At 46.7% G+C, this 23,367-nt stretch overlaps 1 protein-coding gene across 1 annotated transcript in view; it reads left to right on the top strand.

The window, feature by feature from the left end:
- The first annotated feature begins 13,119 nt into the window (after positions 1–13,119).
- Positions 13,120–23,367, top strand: part of LOC125945749 (uncharacterized) — a 22,443-nt gene continuing 12,195 nt past the window's right edge. Inside the window, exons 1-4 of the mRNA XM_049668023.1 lie at positions 13,120–13,308; positions 19,570–19,742; positions 20,138–20,339; positions 21,258–22,211. Coding sequence (XP_049523980.1) covers positions 13,120–13,308; positions 19,570–19,742; positions 20,138–20,339; positions 21,258–22,211 — 1,518 coding nt within the window. The remainder of the gene's footprint in view (positions 13,309–19,569; positions 19,743–20,137; positions 20,340–21,257; positions 22,212–23,367) is intronic.

Below are 23,367 nucleotides of genomic sequence, written 5' to 3'. Positions count from 1 at the left end.
TTATCAGCATTGCGTGGGTATATTGGATGTTATCAAATGCACAGTCACACTTGGTATTAAAAATCTTGTTGTTTACCTTGGCTTGCTTCACTCTTACAGATATCCGTTGGAAGAGAACCAAGGATTGCGTCAGCTGAGGTGTTAACGACATCTGTTGTGAGTTCACCATTGAACGACGGTTGGCTTGTTCTTGAGTCCCGGTATGGCCAATTGAGCATTGCTTGTCCATGTGGTGTCAACAAACAGAGCAGTTCCTCACAAGTTCAACTTGTTTATCCATGTGAGGCCACCAGTAGATGCCTGGAAGTCTGAGTTTTGTTTTAGTAATGCTAAAATGACCTTCATGAGCGATGGACAGCAGTTAATGACGTAACGAAGCTAGAGGAATTATGCGATCTCCACGGAGTAGAAGATTATCCATGTAGGATAATTCAGATTGTAAGGATGCTATGTCTGTAAATCTGAAGAAAGATCGCAAGCATTTCTCCAACCAAGTACTATTGTATCTTTTAAAGCTTGGCAAGCAGAATAATTCTGCGTAGCTGTCTGCAATTTTTCCTTTGTAATGCATACTGAAACGAAAGCTACTATTTCCTAAAAGAGCGTAAGTTTGGGCATGTTGGTATTCCTTGACTTTTATTACGTTTTTAGCGCACGAAAAGGGACGAGGGACAAGGTACGACGCGGACACAGCGCAAACTTCCAACAATTGTTTTTATTCTACGAAGCGGTACACACACACACACCACACACACACATATATATATATATATATATATATATATATATATATATATATATATATATATATATATATATATACATATATAGGCAGCAGCGCACGCATGCACATATGTAGTAGTTTTGAACAAATAGGACAGCAACGAGACATGTATAATGGAAATTTAAGATGATATCGCAGATGAAAAAAGCAACCATAATAGCCAAACATTTTTGTAGGTGCAAGATCAAGATGTCTCCATCACGCCACCTTGATTTTTTTTATCTTCGAAATCTTCGATTTCAGCAGCATACTGATGGCGCTGGAGGAGGAGGGACCGCCACAGACAACAGCCAAGTCTACGCCAACAATACTCAGTGCCTGGGCGTCGTCTTCCCTTCGCAAAGTAGACAAACTTGGCTGCCTTCCGCCGGTACCCCTGTAATTTTAAAGCGCACCTTCCTAAAGGCGCGGCGACTTCGCATTTTAAGTAATTGACCTAGATAAGCGTACTCCTTTACAGACTCTAAGGGTGACTGCCGATCCTGAATTTTTGGTTCCTTACCAGGCTAATCTCGGTTAAGGTCCTCAATCGTTCGTTGTAATTCGTCCCTATTGTTGCTGAATAGGACAATGTAATCTGCAAACTGGAGGTTGCTGAGATATTCGCCGTTGATCCTCCTAAGCCTTCCGAGCTTGAATACTTCTAAGCATGCAGTGAATCGCGTTGGAGAGATTGTGTCCCTTTGCCTGACCCCTTTCTTGATAGGTAACTGAACATATCAACACTGGAATGTCAAGCTAGCTAGTCGATGATTCATTTGGCATGAAAGGAGGAGTCATTCCATTGTCTATGCATTTATGCGCGAGGCGCATAAGCTCGCACACTGGTCAAATCTGCCTTGTCCTGCCAGTGTGAATCCGACACTTGGCCTGCATTTCTTACGACCGATAGCAAGGCACCAGTGGTCTAACTTCAGTATGCACTATGCACGCACCTTGAAGTAGCACACTGTTGTTGGTAAACGCGTTATACTGAACACTACATTTCTCACAGCACCACCGAGTTTGACCTGTGTGAGACAGCCATGTTAGGGGTCTTTGATTTTGTTCGTCCCATACCCTTACTGCTATCTGTGTCCTCTCAATAGCATTACTCAAACGGTGTACATCTGGAGCCGGCGACCAGTGATGCTTTTAGGCTGCTTTCCTACTGGTGCAAGAACAGTATACGTTTTGTCATTATGCGCCTTATGTATGCCCCTCTCATCTGTTCAGTGATTCGTCGGCCAATAAAGAGCTCGCAGTCGCACTGCTGCATATTTGATCTGCAGGATTTTTACAATGTTGATAATGTGTTGTGGTTCTTCATGGTAATGGCGTAATTGCTGAAGCATGAAACTGTTTCGGTTAGCAAACTCTTGAAATGCCTTGAGTGTGAACGTCTCAATGCTTTCTTTGTGCACGTCAGTCTGCTGACGCATGACGCACTGAGAAGCGTGTAATGCGGCGTGCACAAATTTTTATGGTTCAATAAGGCCACCATTCTCTTTCAGAGCTGTCAACAAGCTGTGCACGGTGTCACACAAGCAGAGCAGGATACACTACGCATAAGAGCCTCCTGGTGATGCTTCTGACTACAAACCCACCAATGTACTGCCCTAATTCTCCCGAATATTCACTTAAAGCAAAATGATCGAGATCGGTAACAGCTTCTGTGATTGTGGTTGTTGGTTGCCCAGTGCTACAGTGTGTACTGATAAATTGCCTTCGTCATCGATTTGTGCAGTGAGCAACTGACACCCGGGCAGGCAGGTACCCTCCAGCTGTGGTAGTTGCATTGGCGTTTCTCAAACATGCGACGAATAATCATGTCGGAACTGTGATGCTGATGGCTTGTTATTCCATCCACCGCGGTGCCTGGTGCAGGTGAAGTATATTTCGATTGGGTCCTGCTTTAGGTGGCTGCTGCAGATGTACCTGTGAATAAAAATAAGACGGAACGTCTGTTAACAGATGCTTGTATGGTTAGAGCACTGTATGTAATACTTCTCAACATGTCTTGGTAATTTATTTTGTCCATGCCAGCCATAGACCACCTAGCCCAAAAGCATACCAACACTTACTTGCATACACCCAGATACAGACAGTGGTGACAAAGTGGCGTAGTATTGCCAGCAAAGATGGGTATTAGAATACAAGTGAGCTGGCTTCAGAAATGGCGAGGAGCCTTTTTTTTAGAGTGAGGAGCTATATTTATGTTGTGTTTGCTAGCTCCACTAATTGCATAGCACTGTAAATGTGACAGACGTACTGACATTCCATTCCATGCTCTCTGCTTGCAGTATGCGCTTACTCTCTGATCTAAAAGGTTGGTTCAGGCCCCATTTTATTTATCATTTCAATAATTTTTAATTTATTTGACAACCTTGCAACACTGTTATGGCATTTTGCAGGCGGATGCTACAGCATGTGAAACAAAGTAAATTGTGTAAACAGAACAGAACGAAAAGGACAGTAGAAAAGAATGTGTGTAATAAGAAACTACGTTGGAGTAATCAAGACTTGAAGCATTGTTAACTAGTGTCAGCGTTTGAAAACGGGTCGGTATTTCAACGATCGCGTGAGGGAACAGAGGGTAGCTGTCAGTGCTTTAGCGGCTGGTGGTCATGCACCAGCAGTTTCAAAGCACAAGTGTGCTCAGAAGGCTCCAGAGGTAAGTTACCCCGAGGTACGGGACTGGTCTGAAACGAACAGCTCCAGATCTCCAGTTTCGTAGGCCGGGTTCATGGAGGCTTCGTTGCCTGCAATAGGAACGGTAACTTGTTCATGTGGTAATTTGCATCAGAGAAAGTGCGACCTTTCCAACAGCTGGCCATGGCATGTTCTTGGGTGACTGGTCTCCAAAGAGAAACTGCTCCACATCTCCGCTTTTGTAAGCTGTGTTCATAGGAGGCTTGGTTTTCTGCAATAGGAACGGTAACTTGTTCATACTGTAATTTAGTTGTGAAGAAGCGCGGCATCGCAACTGGAAGCCTAATACAACCACTTAGATGTCTTAATACATATATAAGATATCGGCGAAAAGAATACGCCTTCAGCCATATTTATTACGAGAGACAGTTACAGTACTGCAAGTTTATCTTCCTTTCTTATATAAAAGCCACTTACTATTTATTATGACTTCATCCTATCTCTAGCTCTTCGGAGCTGCTATTTCTTCATCGCCTTTTCCTGCTAATACTTTAGGATCACTACATCTTCCAAGGCTCCAGTTTCCGTACTCTGGAGATGGTACGGAAGTATATTCGTAAGGGACGACTCTTCGACCTTGCAACGGAGCCCCTGGTAATAGATGGTCTTCAGTATACCCGTCGTAACGACGTTTTGTTCGTATGTACTCCGGTAGGTAACATAATCAAATGATAGAATGGGGCTAGACTTCTTGCAAGACATAACCAGCCGCAATGGAAGTCCGCGTGTGGCACTGAAACGACCTCTTGAACATCACATATGAACACTTAACGTAGTACCTAAAATGCAGCATGTTAGTGCACGCACTAGGGCATACCTATAGTAAGCGATATGGCTGCGACGTGACGTGTGCTGACGTGACACCGTCAGCAAGCCAGAACCGTCGAGCAGCGGTTGGGTAAGCGTGCTTGTCTCGCATCCCGGATGCCCGGGTTCAATTCTCACCAGGACCGAAATGTACGAAATTTTCGTTACAAAGCCACTAATTTACTTTGTTTAGAGGAACCTTCCTGAGATATGCGACGTCAATCCGAGCATTTTTTGCGGTGTCGCCCATTTTTCGTGACGGCGCAGTTTCGCCAAGGTCACCTTAGGCACGTAAGGCGTTCGCCGCAAAAACAAATGCAACGAGAATTGAGTAAACTGCAGCATACAGATGTCCCCAAAAGGACGAGGTGAATGAAATAAATATCGCATAGCTGTGCGACTGATGTCACGAGGGCACTAATGCCGCGCAGCTGGGAAAACGTCTTCTGCAATCATTGTTTGATTTCATCTCGCACCCCGATTTATTGTGCCCGTCGAAGCGTGATTTACGGTAGACATCACAGGAAGCAAAGAATCACTAATTTGTACCGACCTCTCTAGCTTTAACTGCATACGTTATGGATCTCTCTCTCACACAAAACGTTCCACGGAGAGGCCGAACGCTGAGCGTTTCAACATCTTTTCGACCACTTTTGCGGCTGAAGGCTGCCGCCTACCACAGACGGACTGCAACGAGCTCGCAATTGTGCTCATACGGAGCCCTTACACGACCTTGTTTTATGCCACACGCTCTCAAAGCAGCGGCCGTTAACGAAGGTGACGGACGGAGCGACCAAAAAAGGAAGCCTGTAAACTTCCTTACGTTTCCCACACTCGTTTGCATGGTGCCGTTGCACTTATGTTACTCCCCGTAACTCTTACGCAGTTGTTGCTGCACTTTTCTTTGTTTCCTTCACTGCTGCGGCTGCGGCAGGTGTTGCGTATGACAACGACTTTTTCAGAATCAGTTTATTCAAGATAAAAACGGGGATAATTAAATGATAATTACATAGAGAAGGCTGTCTCGTAGTTATACACTTAAATGGGACCTCCTATGCATGGTGACAAGAATTAATACTACAATCAACAATGGCAACATTTAAAGTTTACGATAATAAAAGCTTTTAGGAGACGAGGCATAAGTGAACAGAAAAGCAGCAGTTGAATGCAATAAATAATAAAAGCTAAGTCAATAATAGGAAAAACTACAAAGGGACCTTTTTCAAGAAAATGAACAAACAAAATGCGGAAAGCAAATATCTCGTCACTTCCTCTCTCACTTAGTCTGAAAAAAAACATGTACGTGACGGGAGCTCCTTGGACATTCGCCTTTTTTTCTCTCTATTGGCTGGAACTCAGCGTATGAATACTGTAAAGAAAGCTGGAGGGAACCGGCGGACGTATCTTTGGACAGATGCGTTTTATCAATGGTGCGTACAATGGGGAGGCAATGAGCTTGTTGAAAGCAATAATGAAAGGCATATTGTATATCCACGTGCATTCGGCACCCATTAAACCGAAGCTTTCTTTGCCTCGTCCCTCTACTTCGCCGGTGTTGGCTGCTGCTGTCAGCATTACAACTTGTATCACTGCGTATCTACCCGAATATACTATTGGGCGTTGGCTTTGTGCAACTAGGCGTGTACCGCTGGGTATGTGTTCGAATAGACCATGGGCCCACTGGGATTGTGGACTTTTGTGCTCTGGACGCAAGACTTTAAGGAAAAAACTGTGTTAGTGTATATATGCATACCTTCTTCCTGTCCTCATCATAATCCTTCATCACTATTTTTGTCCCCTTTTCTTTCCCCCTGTGCAGATTAGCAGGCCAGAGCATGCTCGCTGATGCCGGCCTTTCTAATAGGCTACTCTCGCTTCTCGTCTTGGCCAGTCAGTCTGCCAGAACGGGTATGCGCCACTCGGTATGTGCCCGAAAAAACAGGTGAAACAAGTACGCAAGAAGTGGCCATGTCGGTAAAAAAAAAGGCAACTGAGTAAGAAACGTCGTCGAGCTACGTAGAAGCGACGAATGCCACCAGAGGATACACCAGGAAGTGAAGAACGAATAGTGAACTGAACACATTTCAGTAGACATGAAAGTTCGCTTATCAGTGATTCTGGCATATTCGTAGGATCCGGCAATTTTGACGCAAAACGTATTTAAAATCGGTTAGAGGGGGTCGCACGCTAAAGCCACATGTAACGAAAACGTGTTATATAGCATTTTCACTTATATCTTCGCGGCCGTACTACCCGCGCATTGCTTTGGTATCGTTGTGGAGAATAAAAGAAGCCGTTACTCGGTCATGCATGTGTCGCGTGCACAGATGCATGACGCAGTCGGAGATAAATTTAGCTTCTCGCTCGCTGTTCAGAGTTCTCGGCAGTACGTTTTACGAGACGCGTTTGAGTGAGCTCACACAGCCGTAGTAGCTACAATCTATAAGACTCATACCAGTGCTTAATCAGTACACGTGTACATGTTTTTTGCAGAAACTTAACGCTTGCTTGGTTATGGAACCGCCCGTGTGCTTGCGTTGTAGTGCACGTTAAAGAACCCCAGGTGGTCAAAATTAATCCGGAGCCCTCCACTACGGCGTGCCTCATAATCAGAACTGGTTTTGGCACGTAAAACCCCAGAAAGAATGGTTATGGAACCTCCGTGTTCGACATGCCGTGTCTGGAAACAGCGTGAAGAGACTTGGGCAGCAAGACAAAGGGAGTCTGCTAAGAATAGGACCCGGCCTGGTTCCTCAGTGGCTTTGGTGTTGGGCTGCTGAGCACAAGGTAGAGGGAGCGAATCCCGGCCACGGCGGCCGCATTTCGATGGGGGCGAATTTAGTATTTGGTATCATTGCGTAGAGGAAGAAAAGTCATTGCTCAATCATACACGTGTTGCGTGCGCAGATGGCTACACTGTCGCGCAATGGATGCCGCAATCGAAACTTAATTTAGCGTCGCGCGCGGCGTTCAAAGTAACGTAGCCAGGCGTTCTGACGGCGAGTGTGTCGGGCTTATAGAGTGAGATCTGGGCTGGCACCTTCACTCTAGTGTTGCTGGAACCAATCGCGACAGCCGAATTGGACAGTCCACTAGGTGGATTCTTGCAGAATACACCCCCCCTCCCTTTTCCTGTTCATGTGTGCCTGTGCGCGCGTGACCGCATTCTTGTTTGTGTAGTAAGCGAATGTTTACTGCAATTAAAAAGGTCGATACGTCTATTACCCATACTGGGTATAGCGCTTATATTTTCGTGATCGCAATGGACATTTCGCCTTCCTGGTGAAACTGCGACTTTCTTGTGTAGCAGCCCGATATTTCGATCTACTAGCCCCTCGTGGTCACAAAATACGTCACTGCTTACAGCGGCAGCCACACTGCACCGTGGTGGCAGCATTGTCATGTCTTCATCCACATGGAACGAAGAAACAGTATGTGGCTGTTCTAGCTGTATCGGAAATGGCGGCACCATTCCCCGTAGAAAACGATACGTGGGATTCTTAAGAGTCGATGATTGCGCAATTCACTTGCAAGTCCACGCCAAGAATCAGCTCACGCGAGCTCTCGGAGAGAATAAAGCTGCTCATGTGTCACATAAAGCACCTTATTCTGGTTCTTGCCGTGCACATTTCTACAGGGTTGACTAAGTGTCCTCCCGCGGTACGTATCTGAGATCCGGCCCAATGGGTCAGTGCCTTTTTCAGTTTTTTAGCGAGTACGCTGTTCATTACTGAATAATAAATATGTACCAGCGTTTACCAACGCAGTCGCTTGGAAGTCGTCGATAACGATTCGCCGCTGAGAAGCAACGTAGCATTCACTGCATTTGTTCGTCACTGTGTCCCTGCTGTGGTCTTGAGCAGTTAGCTTCCGTTTTCCAGGCGTCAGCGACCTTGCCTCCATAGGTCGCTGGCCCTAGGTTTCCTGTCGTGGGCTTGGTGAGCGATGTCTCGGGGAAATTGTAGATGGACGTGGGCTCGGCGACCAATAACGCATGGATGCTGCTGACAGATGTTTACCTTGATGGGGGTGTTGAGTACTTTGGCGGCGTAGATAAAAACTCATTTTCATAAGGACACTCACTCACCGTTTCAAGAACAGGGCGGATTCGCAAGAAAGCCATGCTGACCCACTCGGCAATAATTACATGCAATAATTACCAGCCTGTCCACTGTGGTAGCAGAGGGGCCGACAGTATAGCAGTGCACCATACATCGCTTTTACGGAGTTTGCTTCCGCGCTGCGAGGGAAGCATTCCGTGCATAGCGCCTTGTGCCAAGCCGGTGCATCCGATGCGCTGCAGTAAAACTAGTGCTTCAATGTTTTTAGCTGGAACTCCTAGCTGGAATTGCAATCCAGGCATATATATGTAAAGGGGCCTAGCAACAAGAGAGGGGCTCGATAACTTACGACGGGTCTGGGCACCTTGGTGCAGTTTTCCGGCGAAGGTTTACGAAGCACACACTGCAGGGGCGTAGCCAGGGGGGGGGGGGGGTTGGGGGGTTCAAACCCCCCCCCCCCCCCCCCCCCCGAAATTTTTTCTACCCCCCCGCCCCACTTACCCACCCTTTGTTCACGTCGCTTCGCGCTGACATAATTCAAGGAACCCGTGCTACTATCCCAATTTCATTCCTGGGCGCTTCCGTTTGGGTTGGTAATTTACGGCGAATCATTTCTGCATATGGAAAAAAAACTGTCACGGTGTTTGTCAAGGCTTTCACACTCTCTGAGGTTTTGGGCGAGAATGTGGTGGCCGCATTCTGAAGCAACAAATGCGGCAGCCGCATTTTAGATGAAGGCGAAAATGCTCGAGGCCCGTCTCCTTAGATTTAGGTGCACGTTAAAGACCCCAGGTGGTCGAAATTTCCGGTATACATTTTCGCCGCTTGCCTTCAGGTGCCGGTTAGGCCGCGCTCGCGCGGGATCTTAGGCTACGTTCACACTTGGTCTCGGAGCTGTCTAAAGCGGCAAAATCTTGCAAAAATCCACCCGCCTAGGCGGCAAAACAGGCAGAAAAACAAGCGACGAGCCAAGTCGGTCTCGGACCGATTTTTTCGCTATGGCGAAACGGAAACGCGGCGGAAAGTCGTTCTGCTCGGCCCGAAGCTACACTAGCATGTAAAAAACCGGTCGTAAAATTGAACATGGCACCAAAAGTGTAGGCTGCAATGCTGATCGACGCGATCAAGAACCACCCCTTGCTCTACGACAAGAGTGGTACTAAAACGTATTGTCAGCAATACTCGCGATTGTATTCAATGTCGCGCGACCGGAGGTGCGGCAACGAAGCCTTGGCGTGACCCAACTACTCGCGCTTTTGCAAAGCCAGGCAAACCGACGACCACCGTTTCCGAGGTGTCCGCGTCTTCCGTTTGTTCATTGTCCATTTCTAGAAAACAAGTAGGTAGAAGTATAAAAGCCATTTCTTCTTCCACTTCCATGGCAGACAATAGTTGGGCAGATTCCTCGTTGGCGCTCCATAATTCGTGCACGTGCACGGTATGTTGCAGAAGCCGCGGGGTGCTTTTCTCGTCGCGACGATAGATTGGGAGCGTAGGTCTCACGTAGGACGCGCAGGCTTTGGCGAGCCCCAACACAAGGGCCAGCCCGGGCTTTAGCTTTGGTGTTCCCGTTGCCGCTTTGGTGTCCTGGAGGCGCCGACAATAATGCGAAATGATGACACTTTATTAGAATTAGTAAATAAAAGCTGTTAAAGATATACAATCACACCTAGGCACCAACCTGTGACTCAGCGCTACCGCGCCCGTCTGAGGGGAATCAGGGAACGCCAACGAGGAATTTGCCGAAGGTCGCAAATGACACGCGAAGTTGCGCAAAATGATCAATTTTGATGACGACGGGTGGGTCAATGAATGAACATACCGCTCGAAATAATGCGATAATGAGCGCCACCACGCCGACAAACGTACGCAGACTAGATGGATGTGGACGAAAGCTGCAGGGGCGGTAGCTAAACAAATGTGAACAACTTGGACATGCGCGGAAAATATTTTCCGGCCGCTTTGGCCTTTCCGCCCGCTTGCCGCTTCCCAAGTGTGAACGTAGCCAGTCTGCGCGCGAAACATCTCTTGTATGCGATTGCGCCCCTACGGAAGGTTGGTTGTTACTGTTGTGTTGTTGAATCCCAAACCAGCAATTACGCAAGGCTGGTAGTTGCTGTTGTGTTGTGGAATCCGAAACCAGCAATGTACACACGAAGGGGTTGATGCCAGTAGTGAAATTCCACCGACTCGCAACAGAATGCACGAAACAGACAGCCAGCAAGTATGGATTACTGCTGTGCGCAGTACAGCGTAAGTAAACTCTTGTTGCAGGCGCTGACAGTTCTCGTCGGAGTTCACGCGTGCTGAGAAATTGATTATGTGCACTATGCACTGAACAAGACCGGAGTTCCTGCATCACTAGTACACCAACCAGTCCAAATTCTGTGAGGTACGAGGCCGCTTCCTGTTTGCACCGGCGTAAGTGAAGCAGAAATGAGTTGCACGCACTACTTAATATGCGTACACATGCCATATCTATGCTGTGCGGTGAAATATTCTATACAATGCTGAATCTGTTGACGTAAAGGCAAATGACGGCTGCACACTCGCACACAGCGGAAGACACAGCGGCCCATGCACTTGCCGCAGGAAATGCAACCCTCTCGTATGAGGGAGCAGGGCGACGAAAGCTTCGAAAAAAAAAAAAAAAGCCTTCCCCGTTTTTGCGCGTACTTAAGTTTTCTTGCGCAAAGACGCAGCGAACAAGCTATTGCTATGGGAGTAGGTATAGCCTGGTCACGCATGCATTTTCACGTGTATAGCCGGCCTTGACTTGTGAAACGCACTTCGCCCCGACGAGGACGACGCCATGTACGCTTAACGAAGATTAACAATTAATGATGGCTTCTCCGATCGGGCGGGTCGTCTCAATGATGCGTTTTCGAAGACTGGTCCATTCAGTGGCGCGATGAGAGACCGTTGCTCCAAACGCCCACTGTACCTGTCGTCCTTACTGTATTTTACTGAGCTTGCTTTACTTTTTACTTAATTTCAGCACAAGCAACGCGAGGGGGGGTCCCATGTCTTAGATATACATGTATAGAGTCTGTTTACACTACACACATTTATTATCGATCACGTCACGTAGAGGAAAGCAGACGCTCCCCCCCCCCCCCCCCCCCGAAAAACATTGCTGGCTACGCTCCTGACACACTGACATGCCTAATGGTCGACCCCGTTTCATTGATAGCATCTGAAGCTTGGAGGGGCCTGTATTTGCCTGCCGATGCTTCTTGATTTCGAGAAGGCGAAGGCGGTGCATTTCAGGAGAGTGTTCCACTATGTGATCCTCGAAGGCTAAGACAACATGGACGGTAGACGACCAGGGGAGGTGAACGAACCGTAGGACATTGAGATTAGTGATATGGTTGATTAACGCTCTGGTATCAATAAAGGCTGCGGTAGTGTTCTGACAACCGGCGAGTGCCTTCCGTGATAGGCGCTCGACTGAAGCAGCGAGCTCTTGTAGGCCTTGGTGGCCGTTGCACGTGTTTTAAACCTATGATGTATAAGTGTCTCGAGTGCCAACTCGTTATAATGGTCGGATGCCGGTAACAACTCTAATGATTCGGCGGATTAGTACGAAGCTGAGCCATGATAACTTGAGCATTTTTGTTGAGGTTACCAAGCGTGGAGAACAGCGACAGACTCAAACTGCAGACGCAAAGCAAGCAACGATGCGCTGCCGTCAAAGGTAGGTGTACTTGAGACGGCTTCGAGGAAGCGATGTGTTGCACGAGTCAGTGGAGCTCGCTGAGTGCTGCCGTGCGGGGCAGATGGGGCCGGAGTAGCAAAAACGCTGGTGACTCCAGGCCAGCAACGTGAGTGGCGCGGTCAACGATGCGGTCGGATTTGCGATTTCGCTGTGGTGGCTCGTGCGGAATGCGGATAAATGTATATCGTAAGCTGGAGATTAAAGGAGCGACCTGGCATGTTTACATGCTTAAAGAATGCAAGGTTTGGTTGGAATTTGTCAAGGAATTATTGGTTGTTGAAGAGCGTACTCAAAGGCGTTGCAGTCTGGCCTACGTGTTGCATGAGCCCACTGCCGCACTCGACAATAGCTGAATCACAATTAAAGCTGCCTTAAAGCCTAAAGGTGAATTCGCTAGCCAGTGTGGTGGTGAAGGTAATTGTTATGAGGGTAGAAGTTGTAACGTCTACCCTCATATAACAACTTGGCAACTTAGTCACTTGGCAGCAGCGAGACAACCAGGAAGGATGCATCTTATATCGCATGTGCTTTCAATTTCACGCAGATAGCCTGGTGTCAGCGTCGACTGCTGGATCAACGGTGCCCGATACTACACCGTGGAACTTCGGCAAGTGGGAGTTCCAATCAGTCGGCCTAAGTAAACGGACGTGCCAGCGGCGTGCTCCGCAACCACCGAAACGCCGCGACCTTCACCAGCCGCCCTTGCCCGGGCCTTTTTTCGCCGGGAATTGTATGGGAAGCGGCCTTCTCACCTTTTCCCACGGATCGCCGTCTTCTCGGACACGCCTCGTGCGGCCGTCATGAGCCAGTGTGATGTAGAAGGGGAGGATCTTTCCCCAGAGGAGATGCTCATGTGGCGGCAAGCTCACAACTGCCACGGCCAAGGCTGCTGTATGGAAACAGGTGATCTCCATGAATAGCAAAGTGAGGCCTCCCAAGTTACCCGAAGGTTCATACAAGACAATTTTTTTGTATTCGCGGATGTTTCAACGCCTCCCAGCTCCAGCCACTTCCAACTCTCCAAGCTTCTGTCTACGGCAGCCGGCGTTCCAGCCACTATGGAGCTGCGACAAGACGTCGTTACCATCAACCCCACCCACACAGTTACCCTCAGCACGGAAAGCTACGATCGCCTGACGAAATATCTCGGCATCAAGTCGCTCACGGTCGGCGGCCAAGAGCACGAAGTCACCTCCTACAGGGTTCCGAACTCCGAGACGTGCAATGACATTATCTACATCAACAGAGTATGCCTGGGAGAAGCTATATACGAAAAAGACATTCTACCCATGCTTCGTGAGTGCAACCCACAAATGCATTTTCTTCAAGCCAGACGCATGGGACAAACTTCCGACGCAGTCCTCGTGACATTTTTGGAAACGAAAGTTCCTTTTTGGCTCAAATATGAAATGGCAATGATCCGGTGCAAGCCTTTACGACAAAGAATGGAGGCCTGCACACGCTGTTGGAGAGTTGGACATGCGATAAAGGGCGCACATGGCGTCCTTGCTTCCACATGAGCGTGATATGAATGTATATAAATACGTGTACCCATCGCGAATAAACCCATTTGTTGAAGTTCGCGCTTGGGTGCGTCCACTTGCTTGACCCCGTCTGTCATGGAGCCTAAACATTCTGAAGTACCTCCGTCAAGCCGGAATTTGGCGGATTTCTGTTTGTGCCCCTGGCATCGAGTGAGAATATGACGACTGCACTGAATTATCGAATAATGTAAGTCAAGGCAAATATATCTATTCAACATTACCTAGTAGCCTGCTCCTCCATCGTCACAGCCGCGTCCTTCTATTCGTGCATGTTTGAGCGCAGACGCAAGAGAGAAAGGCATGACTTGCAATATTATTAATCCGATTAGAACCTCGCTAACGAGTCATGACTTCGGCGCAAGTCTACGCCCGCATTTCGCGAGGTTGCTGAGGGCGTTCTCCTCGCCGTCGCGGCCCGACGAGTGGCTCCATTGAGACGCCGTTCGAGAAGCGGCAGCTGTCGCCCGCGTTCGTCAAGACATTTTACGATCATCGGCACGCGACATCTGCGTCGCTACCACGTAGCTCGTTCTCCCGGACAGCACGCGTTTGTGCCAGCCCATTTCCCACGCGCCTCGCTAAGCTGTCGCGAAGTCTCATCGACGGCTTTCAAGTTGCACGACATATTCGCTAACCTAATCACTCTCTCCTCGCTTGGGAGCATCTACATCCGTTGGTGCTTTCTGTGCCTCGCGCAAAAGTGAATAACAGTTTCCGTTCTTCGTGGCTGCCAGAATGACCGCGAACATTGGCGGAGAGACTTTTCTTCTAATTGCGCTTCCCAGATAACTTAAGAAACTGCGATTAGACTCAGTGCCTAATATCTTCAAACAGGTAAGTGCAGGTCCTCGACAGTTCTCAAGTAAGCAGAAGCAGTGTGGGAAAACGACCTATGCGTATTTTCCTGTGAAAAAGAAAGGCAAGCTCTTGTATATGAAATGTATTAATCGCAGTACAGAAGATAGAAATGGGCGTGGGTGACCTGAAATTGATGCTACGCCACTATCTTAGGGAGTGCGGCCTATTTTGAGTATCTGCTTTAGTAATAATTTTTGGCAATATATAACACCTTCAATGTTTCCTACCATCAATCGCACAGCTCATAGCTTGAACCTCTCTCTGCCAAGCCGTTATTTGCGCAGATAACTTCGTCCGAAATAATTCTGAGTGGGAACGACGAGCTTATATTTAGCCACAACAGCTGCACCGCAATTTTATACTGATCTCTGTTTTTTATTGTCATTTTATTTTTTATGTTCGTTTTGCTGTTTGTGAGAATTAATTTTGTTTGTGCCAGAACTGTTTGCGGTGGCTTATACTCCCCAGGCTTTCGCCGCGTAATAAAATATGAATTCATGATTGTTCGCCAATATTCACCGGATGTTTTTTTTTTCCGCACATTTATTCTCATTCTCGCAGGAGCGTAAGTGCGAGACGTATATCGAAGGCTTATTATGTGCGCTTACCCGGAACGCTTCGTAATACTGGTAGCAGTTTTGGCACGTATGTATTCATTTATTTTTCCTCGTGCAGTCGATTGAAAAGCGAAGTAGTGTCCACAGAGACTAGAGGTCCGCGTAAACATTGCTTTTGTATCCCTACGCGCATACTAGGAGATAGAAACCTTTCTTGGGCGTTTTTTAGGACGATATCACTATTCAAGAAGTGTTTTAACAAAGCTTCGCAAGAACCCTATGCGGCACAGATGTTTGCTTTTCGAAATAGCTTGAGATTATCCAATAACAATGTGTGGCTTATGTGCATTGGTGCAGCTCGAAAAAAAGAACGTCCGGAAGGTGAAAAGCTGGGCTGTCATATACCAAATGAAAGGAATGCTTGGAATGAAAAAAATCATGGAACGATGTTATTGATTGCTTCAGAGGTGGCGTAGAAAAGTAGAAAGTTACCTATCAAGAAAGGGGTAAGGCAAGGAGACACAATCTCTCCAATTCAAGCTCTTAGACTGGGAAGGCTTAGGAGTGAGGATCAAGGGCGAATATCTTAGCAATCTTCGGTTTGCAGATGGCATTGTCCTATTCAGCTACAATGCGGACTAATTACAACAAATGGTTGAGGACCTTAACCGAGAAGGTGTAAGAGTGGGGTTGAAGATTAATATTCAGAACACAAATATAATGTTCAATAGCCTCGCAAGAGAAGAAAAATTCAGGATCGCCAGTCAGCCTCTAGATTTTTTTAAAGGAGCTCCGTTTATCTAGGTCAATTACTCAAAGGGGACCCTGATCATGAGAAGGAACTTTAGAGAATAAAATTGGGTTGGAGTGCATACGGCAGTCATTGCCTATTCCTGATTGGGAGCTTATTAGTGTCGTTGAAACGAAAAGTGCGCAATCATTTCATTTTACCGGTGCAAACATATGGGGCAGAAACTTGGAGGTTAACAATGAATCTCAAGAACATGTTAAGGAGCGCCGAAGAGCGACGGAACGAAAAATGTTAGGCCTGACGTTAAGAGACGGGAAGAGAGCGGTGTGGATCAGAGAACAAACGGGGATAGACGATATTCTAACATTAAGAGGAAGAAATGAAGCTGGGGAGGCCATGTAGGATGGATGGACCGGTGGACCAAGAATTACAGAATGGATAGCACGAGAAACGCAGTCGAGGACGGCAGAAAATAGTGATGAAGTTAGGAAATTTGCAGGCGCAAGTTGGAATCAGCTAGCGCAAGACTGGGGTAATTGGAGATCGCAGGGAGAGGCCTTCGTCCTGCAGTGGACATAAATATAGGCTGCTGCTGATGATGACAGCCATGATACACCCGCAGGCTGCACGTGCCCTTCGTCATTCATTACTACATCGAAACTCGTGGTTAGCTGCTTGGCTACGGTGGCTAGATCTAGCCACCGTAGCTTGGCGCTGTTTGGCCTGACCTGAGCCTCGCGCCATTTTTCTATCACCGACATCTTCGCTTGTGTGTAGCGATTCCGTTCACTTCTCCGCAGTTGTCTACTTTTTATGCTGACTTTTTGTTAGCTGACGTCAGTTTTCTGTTGCTGAATTAACTTCGTGCCTCGTGTTCTCCTTGTCCATCCGGACACGTACTGCGTGGAACATACCCATTCTGGAGCATTGATCAAGAGTGTTCACATACCTAGTGTAACATGCCCAGTTGCTCATCATACCTAGTGGTCGAAGTTGGCGTGAAAGAGGTTAGATACAAGCTGACGTACTGAATAGTGCGTGAATTTCGGAGAGACTGCTAATCGCAAAAAAAAAAAAATATTGGGTTTCCTTAATTATAGCAGGAAAAGACAGGCTCAACTTTTTAGCTAGATATTTCATTACCAGAAAACCGAGTACTTCCTCAATACGCGCACTAATTTCTCCTTTCTTCTGCCGTTAGTGTGTCTGCGACCGAGTCTCTGCGTGGGTTCTGTATATGGCACCTATCACCTCGCCACGAACGGTGAAGCGCAGAAAAGGTTAACGAATGGTCGCAGCCTCGCCATGACGCCGGTGATGAAGCCACTGCAAGTGAGTATAAAAGCCTCATTTGATTTTATACGTGGTTTGGTTTTATCGACGTTTCATATTGCCGGGGTTAGACCGACAGTGTTTGTGATGACCCTTTAAGTACTGCTCGAACACATCTTAGAATATATTAGAAAAATCGATGTCCCAGAGTTAAATTAAACATCGTTGCACGGAAAATGAGACATGGCTAGCATTACTGCGAGCAACAGCCTCAGCTCCTTACAGTGAATAACGCTGTGATATAAATTTTAGCTGCGCAGGCACTACTCTTGGCAAAAAGCCCATAAACAGCGTCCGACGAATGCCTGTTCTTCTTTAGGGGCGACTCTGAATAAACGACGATACCTTTAAAACACGTGCACGGTTTCGGGTCCGTATATAACCTTACCATGGCATATTTTTACGAACATGTGGCAACTATACTCTGTGTCTCTGTGTCTGGCGCACTATGACTTAAGATGCCCTGCGCCCCCCCCCCCCCCCAAGAAACAGACACACTAATATTAACTACTACTAACTACTACGACAACTACTACTAGATATCGACAAGATATAAAAACCACCGCTATCAAGCGTTTACTCGTGCTTTTTGCTGCGAAGCATTTGGGCATGATTACCCGTATTCCTTGCGGCGACGTCTGTCGTTCCCTTGGGTAGGCCTGCACAATAGATGTAAATTTTGAAAAGACTTCCTGTATTCGCTTCAAAAAGGCGCTGATTGCGTGCATTGATTGGGGTTGCCCCTAAGGCTGCCTGCTGTACTTAACCATGAAAAGGTGCACTCACAGCGCTTCTGTGATTTGCTTCTCGCCTTCGAGACAGGCCGAAACATCGGTGAGGAAAACGGTAAAAATGAGCCAGTGAACTCTGTCCACCCCAGTCCAGTGAATAACGTCATTCGTGTGTATATATAGGCGATTATGTTCAACTTTTTTTCCTTTCGTTGCCGTGATTGTGTGGACAGCTGGTTGTACTTTGCTCTGTCGAAGACCCTAGCGGACCAGATGTTGCTTTCATACACTTAGAAATGGTATGCACGCGGTCCTTCGGATTGCTGCCACTGGGCGTACTGCTTACCGCGGCGCTTGATGTCGTCCCGGTTGTGGTGAACAGGCCCCTGCGTCACCAGCTTCACTGAATGGCTGTGGGCGTCCAAAAGGCGATCCACTGTCCTTGTGCTTGAAGGCAGCTTCTTCTGCACGCCTTGCTTTATTTACCGTTATGTAAGCATGGGGCTGTCATGAACAATGCTTTTTAGGCTACTGCTGGGTGTGTTTCTGAAAGAGAAGCATTTTTCTGAGCTGTCGCAGCCCTTCGTGAGCACCGTCGACGGCGACATAGTCTTTGTCAGACGATTTCAGCGGTATAATTGAGAGCTGAGTTGCACTAATTAAATAACGGAAGTCGTGGGACCTAATTGTACCGAAGACGTAGCTGCAAAAACGTTCGAACCTCGATGAACAAGTAAGGTATTTGAACGGTCGAAATTATATCGAAGTCTCAGTGTATGTCTCTCGATTAACACAACATGCTGTAATGTACGCGCATGCATAATATGTCCTTAGCGTTTCTTTGCATTATTCCGTGCAATGCCGTGGACGTATAGGCTCCGTACAGTCGAGTTTGCGGCTGCTCTGGCGCCATCTGCCGCAGCAACGCAACAGTGTTGGGAAGTGGGCGCTGCAGCTCGGCCGGCTCGATGAGTGTTCTTTCCCGCGCGCTACGTTTCGTCTCGGCCATGGTTGAAGCCGTTTTGCTTTGTTCACCAGCCTCCTTATTTTTTGTCTTGCGACGGTGCAATGGCATGCGCTTCATCGGCAAGCGTCGGAGGTGAAAAAAAAAAGGCAAGTGGAACCGGCGATACTGCTGCGTAAAGGACTGTCACAACCACGAAGGCCAGCCCGGGATAAAGTTGTACAGGTTTCCTGGCAAGTCTTATGAAATCGAACGGCGAAAGAAATGGATCGCAGCTGTGAGGAGAGTAAAGTAAGTCAGCTTCTTTGATATTTGTGAGAAGGTTTTGTTCTGTAAAGCGTGCTACACATGCGCGTTTCACAGCTCGTTGTGCAACGCCAGCGGCCATGGCCAGCTGCTGAACATTTAAAAGAAATTTGTCACGACTGTGCTGATTTGACGGCTGCTTGATCAGCATTGCACTGGCATGTGCGACGAGCAATATTTTTATGCCAAGGAAGCCTATTTTGTGCTGGCGAGCACTAATTCGACGATCCTCGTTTCGGCCACTGGCGCTTGAGAGACGCGGTCGCTTGTGATTTTGTTGTGATTTTCATTTGCGATGTATCATTGCAAAAGCAAAGCGCGTATGCAAGCAAAGGAATTCGCAAGCGAAATCGTATCTTGTGAAAGGCGCCTAATGAGCCTCGGTCATTGTACATGATGAAACACGAACATTCGCGTCATGTAAATTAAGATCGCCTAGTTAATAAATCTCGTTTATCAGCGCAGCAGATGGCTCTGACTGGGTCCCAAACGGAGTCAATGAGGATATGCTCCAAGCATTTCGTCAATGGAGAAAAAAGCACCATTGAAAGTCATCCTGGCTACAACCCGACGCTTTTTCCGGACGTTTACAAGGTGCGGCACGTTGACGGAACGAAACTGCTATCAAGATACGAACGGTATGTATCGACAGCTTTGTTTTTCATTTGTGTAGCTCACTTTAGCTAATTTATTCACCCTAATCAGTTTGAAGCGAGTCAGCCCAAGAAAATTGCAAATTCCCATAAGAATTCTAGAGCACAGTTAAATGACGTACATGAAGTACTCAGAGCCACAGTGAACCTATTTATGCGGCATTGTAATTCTTGTGGCACTCCTTGCGCTTGTGGGCCATGGCGGCCGCATTTAGGTGGGGGCAAAATGCCGAAAACACCCGTGTACTTTTATTTAGGTGCATGTTAAAGAACCCCAGGTGGTTGAAATTAATCCGGAGTCTCCCACTATGGCGTGCCTCATAATTATGTGGTCCGTCTGGCAGGTAAAACCCTATAATTTTTTTCCCTTGCACTTGCAGGTGGAGAGAAAGGAGAACCAAAGTATCACTGGCACCAAGCTCATGCTCTGAAACTGCTGACAGTGCTGAAGAAGGGGCACAAAGCACACTGCTCAACGAAGACCCAATTTCTCAGGAGGGCGAGCTCGTCGAGCCACTGCCATCGAACCTGGATATCCTCTGCATGGCGATTGATGCAGTGAAAGAGACAAAAGAGGACAAGGTAAGGCCACTGTAATGGTACTTGATAGTTATCTTTTTGTCGCTCAGGTACAGTGCAGTCAATGCACTATTAGAGTTGTCTTTTTTTGCAGGAACATTGCAAGCTCGAGCATACCCTGCTCGAGCTCGTAATGGTCTATAGTTCTAGTGAAATAGACTGAAAAACCAATTGCATTGTAAAAACAGACACTGCTCAAATGTGAAGTACGATGATATCTTGTGCTTCCATAGAAATATTTTTGTTCAGCGCATCTTGCTTTTTGTTTGGGTGTGCCACGTCAAGGTCGAGCTGGCTGTACACTTGCGAACAGGTGTCGCGAACAGCATCAATCTTTTTTGCAGCCCCAGCATGCAGACTAAACCGAGGTTTACAACATGAGCATGCATCTTTGAGAAACGGAGTTTATTCATCCATTTCTGGTTGTAAAGTATCAGTTGAGTGTTAGAGAACATAGACTCTCATGATCACTGATATGAGCTTATTGTGTTTAAGAAATGTCATGCTTTCATAGCATTAGCGTTTTTCTCTGCTTTTGTAAAATTGTGTGACAGCATTTTTTGATGTGCGATAGTTGGTGCATTATCTTCTCACCCAAATAATGTAGCTTGTTTTTCTACTTTTACATTGTTTTTCTGCGTTTTGTTTTTCTACATTAGTGATGAATCAGGCGGGCAGTGTTAGAATGTGTGTTCTTTTTATTGATAACAGCTGTTTTTTTTTCACTGAACTTCTCCTAGTTAACAGCGGTGCTTGTGCGTCATGCTTTTATTTTGTTTCAGGTGATCGGATTTGAATGTTATTGCAGTCATAAATTTTGTAATTAGGTTATACTTTTTTGGGCAGAACCTTAATTGAAGAGTAAGCATGGTAATCCACCACAAACCTCTTGCCTAACCCTCCTCTGCTTTTTTTTCCTAGGCTTGCCAAACTGATGGTGTGGACGCAACTGGCACTGGCGCATTTTCTGTGTTCTTATGTTGTGTACAGGGGAACGAGGCTTGTAGTCAAGTCAATCATAAGTGTTCCAGAGATGATGAAACGCAGTGCAGACCCTCCACTGTTTCCCGCCACTGCGGCACAGACTACAGAATGGGGTGCTTTAACGGCTATGACACCGTTAACGACAATGGAACCACCCTCAAAGATCTATGTGGCGTTTCAGATGTAGTGTTTGCTCTTTTTCTCAGCATATTACCACAGTGTGCAGAGCGCAGATGTGACATCTCAATGAGAGACAGGCTTCTGATCTTCTTCATGAAATTGAAGTTAGGCATAAGCTATTCAGCCCTTGCTGTGCTGTTCTCGACATCTAGAAACACGGTGTTGCGACACTTCAACAGTGTGCTTCGAACAGTTGCTGCTGCAACTCATAAGTGGGTTTACTTGCCACCTAGGCAGGTCATCAAGCGCACAATGCCAGGTTGCTTCAAAGTGCACTATCCAGACTGTACAATGATAATTGATTGCACTGAAGTACGGACAGAGCAGCCCTGCACAATACAGCAACAGCGCCTGTTGTATTCACATTACAAGGGTGGGTACACTTTCAAGTTTCTTGTAGCTATTACACCATGTGGAGCAGTGTGCTTCCGCTCGAAGTCCTATGGAGGGAGGTTCTCAGACGCATTCATTACTGTTGACTCTGGCTTTCTAAACCTAGTGCAACCAGGCGACGTTGTAATGGCTGACAAAGGGTTTCCTGGAATTAGGGCAGGCCTTGAAGGGACACAAGCAGTGTTAGTGATGCCCCCTTTCCTTCAAGGTGGTGGACAGTTTTCAGAAAGTGATGTGCACGAGACGTACAAAATTGCACAAGTGCGTATTCATGTTGAGAGGGCTATTCAACGCATTAAAATGTTCAACATTTTGAATGTGCGTGTCAGAGCTGATCCCAGCAATGAGCGATGTATTTCATGTCTGCTGTATTCTGGCAAACCTACCCCCTATCATTCAGGAGCAACTAGGCAGTGCTCATCTCGAACAACATTAGAAGATTGATATGCAGCGCGAAGCGTTTCAGCCACAATGTTTTGCTAAAAGGAAAGTATGAGAGTAGACGCTTTTGCTTACTCATGCCTACGAAGTGCTGACGCTATATTCATGCAAAACAACCTCTGCTGGCTAAATTCCAAGCGCATTTTGTTGGGCACTAACAAATGCGAATTTGCTTCATTGTGAAAAATCCAGGCACTTACATGAAAACATGTCACTTGGGCAAAAAATAACAAAATGTAAGCAATAAGAAGGCACAAGCCAGCACTGCATGGTGATTAGGGAAACTGGCTGTCAAACTGAAACACAATGCCAGTACATTGATTGTGATGAAAAGCTTCTCTTGTTGACATCCGTGTTAGCTGTTTGCTTTTCAAAGGCTTGCAGTCCCATTTTGTGCTGTGTTGCGTTAGACCTACATAGCCTCTAGTATGGCGATTGCCTATGCTTTTTGAAGTCGCATTTAGGCAGTGCATTTGGTCTATGCAAAATCACACTTCTGATCTGTATTCAATTTACACCTTCCTTGTGCAGGGTGATGTGCAAGTACATGCACTAGTAATCAGTATTTCAATATTTCTTTGCTTAAAGTGATCTGGTCCGTCAGAGCCTAAATGTACTTGTTTGCAATTACATCCCTGCCTGCTCCTTTCTATGATCTGTAACAAGAATACATCCTTTTTTCTGCACAGGAAAGTGCACGTTTTTCAGCTGGCACTATATGGTTGTACTCATTCAGAGGGACTTATATGTAGTTTCCTGCTCTTTGGCACTTTTTTGTGTTACTGATCAATGTGCATTTAAACCTAATTGCCCATGTCACCACCTTAGCATCACAAAATTAATCGAGCGCGTTAGTTATTTGCACGCTTTTGCTTTATGAGGCTATTGTCCGTCATGCCTTGTGCAACTTGCATCCAAGTGATTGTTGTGTTCAAATGCATTTCATGGAGATGATAGGTGTGTATAGACGGAAAACACTTTTTGTGGTAGTTAGTGCTTTCAGCCGATTGTGTAACAGTCGTCCACTTAGGTG

This window comes from Dermacentor silvarum, chromosome 5, assembly GCF_013339745.2.
Source record: "Dermacentor silvarum isolate Dsil-2018 chromosome 5, BIME_Dsil_1.4, whole genome shotgun sequence".
Lineage (NCBI taxonomy): Eukaryota > Metazoa > Arthropoda > Arachnida > Ixodida > Ixodidae > Dermacentor > Dermacentor silvarum.
The sequence above is the reverse complement of the archived record's forward strand: the minus strand, read 5'-3'. Positions and strand labels throughout refer to the sequence as shown.